The 2,558-nt window shown below is 39.2% G+C and overlaps 1 protein-coding gene across 1 annotated transcript in view; it reads right to left on the bottom strand.

The window, feature by feature from the left end:
* Positions 1-2,558, bottom strand: part of LOC101858374 (guanine nucleotide exchange factor subunit RIC1) — a 91,351-nt gene that overhangs the window by 58,859 nt on the left and 29,934 nt on the right. Inside the window, exons 8-9 of the mRNA XM_035973232.1 lie at positions 1,525-1,666; positions 400-491 (exon numbers count right to left, since the gene is read on the bottom strand). Of these exons, the coding sequence (XP_035829125.1) occupies positions 400-491; positions 1,525-1,666 (234 nt within the window). The remainder of the gene's footprint in view (positions 1-399; positions 492-1,524; positions 1,667-2,558) is intronic.

Here is a 2,558-nt window from a genome sequence, read left to right as displayed (position 1 = left end):
CAAACCACACCAGACCTGTGTGCAAGTTGCGCACATTAAAGATCCCTTGGGGGGTTTAAAATCAATAAGAGTAGGCTTCGGCCGCTACCTGAGCAAAATAAAAAATTTCCTACCAACTGAAAATGTTTAATGTGTCCCCTGCGCTCATATAACCTTACGCGAGCGCCGTAAAACGCTTACCAAAAAACAACAACAACCCCCAGCACCTACCAAACACCCAAAATTGAACTCAAGTCTTCTGGTCTTCTGTAACTGTTGGCAATGATAAAAAGCCCAACCAGAACACCGCAGACATCAAACAATTAACCAATCGAGAGAAAAATGTTGTCAGTCACTCATAAAAAGTCAAACTTAAAACTGTCCCCAAAACGTGGGAAGAAGACGAACGTGAGTGCTCACCTCTGACATCCGAAGGCGATGAGTCTGTACCTGTGGTTGACCGCCACACTGGACGCGTTGCTCACCTCCTGAGCCCACACGCCGTTGGCCGTCTGGGGAATGAAAAAAAAAATCAGGTAGAAAAAATTATCTCCCAAGGATAAAATGGTTTTCATTTTGCAAGACCATAGTCTTCCAATGACATTTTCGTTCCATGCATTTATAGTTGAGTTATAAAGACAATCTTGTAATTAGCATTTGTTGGAGTTAGAGAGACAATCTTGTATTTGCATTTGTTGGAGTTATAGAGACAATCTTGTAATGTGCATTTGTTGGAGTTATAAAGACAATCTTGTAATTAGCATTTGTTGGAGTTATAGAGACAATTTTGTAATTTGCATTTGTTGGAGTTAGAGAGACAATTTTGTATTTGCATTTGTTGGAGTTATAGAGACAATTTTGTAATTTGTATTTGTTGAGTTATAGAGACAATTTTGTAATTTGTATTTGTTGAGTTAAGGTGACAATCTTGTAACTGTTTAAGTTATAGAGGACACTTTTGTAACAGTTTTAGATATGGAGAGGGACCTTTGTTCAGCAGTATAGTAAAATACAGATGAACCTGATCTAATGGCCACCTGTCCAAGACAATCACCTGTACAAACGGCCACTTCTTATTTCCCCCCCCCGTACAATGTCCCATATCATAACACTGTCCAAGACAATCACCTGTCTCAGACAACAAGCATTTCTCCTCAACAAGAGGGGGTCGTCTGGGACAATTTTGACTGTGCAGACAGACAGCTAGGACAGAAACGTTAACTAAACCGTTCCTATCAGGGACATCTCAAAGCAGTGTTGCTGTAAGCTGACAAGCAGTTTCCCATTTTAAATATAGAGTGATTCTGAAATTTGAATTTGAATTTATTCAAAAACTAGTTACAGTTTCACTATGATTTTTTCACAGAAGTAAAGTTACTAATCAGATTCAGCAAATTAAAAATTTTGGCGCCAAAATGGGGGGAAAAAAAAAAGTGCGTTTTGTCAGATTACAGCAGAATATTGCATACAGACGTAGTTTATTTTTGGTAAACTTTTGAGTTACGTCTGTACACAATACTGCTCGCAAACGGCGAAGAGTCTCACCGTCTTCTCTCCCCTGTTGGATGGCGGGATGACGAAGACAGCGCGGCCAGAGGAGAGCACCATGCTGTAGCCGCCGAGCGTGGGGCTGTACTCCATCTCCACCACGTGGCAGTCCGTGTGCGACAGGCGCGCCGCTGGGGAAGGTCAAGGTCACTTGGGTTTAGTTCAACAAGTTGCGACCTCAATGTTTTCTTGTCGTATCTCCTTTTTTTTTTTTTTTTTTTAAACAGTGAAAATGTGACTTCTTCTTAAGCTCACTCTTTGTTATTAACTGCTTTCACTGTCATTAAAAATGGGGACGGTCAAGGTGACTTGGGTTCAGTTTAACGAGTAAGTAAGTGAACGATACGTTCAGTAATTTTAAAGAAGCCGTGCTGTTCCTAGCAGAGTTAACATTTTGTGCTTACTTCTCAGAGCATTTCTAAAAAAAAACCTTATCATTAGAAACACAAACCTTACTTATACTGGTCATGCAACGCTAGAGATAAAAGAGTGTATGATTTATATAACAGAAAATGTACTTTCAGAAAAGAATTAAGAAAAACCAAAAAAACCCAAACTCTTAGCAAGAACACAATCTAAAGTTCTTCGTCAATATTCTATCTTACTGGGCATAGCATTATAAGGATTCAAACAGCACTTCACAATAAAAAACAAAAACAAAAAACACACCGAAATATTTATGTTAAGACTTCAACTTCACAAAATGATTGGCTGATTGATTGAAAATGGTTTTTTTAGTTTTAGTAAGAGTTTTACGGCACTTGCTACACAATAAGGTCATACAAGTGCCGAAGATTTAGAGGTGTTACAAGAGAGTAACACACACACAAAAAAAGGAGGGGAGAAAAATACGATAGACATTTGATAGGAAAGAAGAAGCGAATGTTCAACAGCACCACTGACAAAATTTAGCTCCTTTCAGAGGAAGGCTGCTTCGACCTGCCTGTCGGGACTGACCTTGGCTGAGCTGCACACAATCTTTACAACATCCCAGCAGACAGATGGATGAATAATAATATGATAATACTACT

This window comes from Aplysia californica, unplaced genomic scaffold, assembly GCF_000002075.1.
Source record: "Aplysia californica isolate F4 #8 unplaced genomic scaffold, AplCal3.0 scaffold01073, whole genome shotgun sequence".
Taxonomy (NCBI): domain Eukaryota; kingdom Metazoa; phylum Mollusca; class Gastropoda; order Aplysiida; family Aplysiidae; genus Aplysia; species Aplysia californica.
This window is presented reverse-complemented; position numbering and strand designations above follow the sequence as displayed.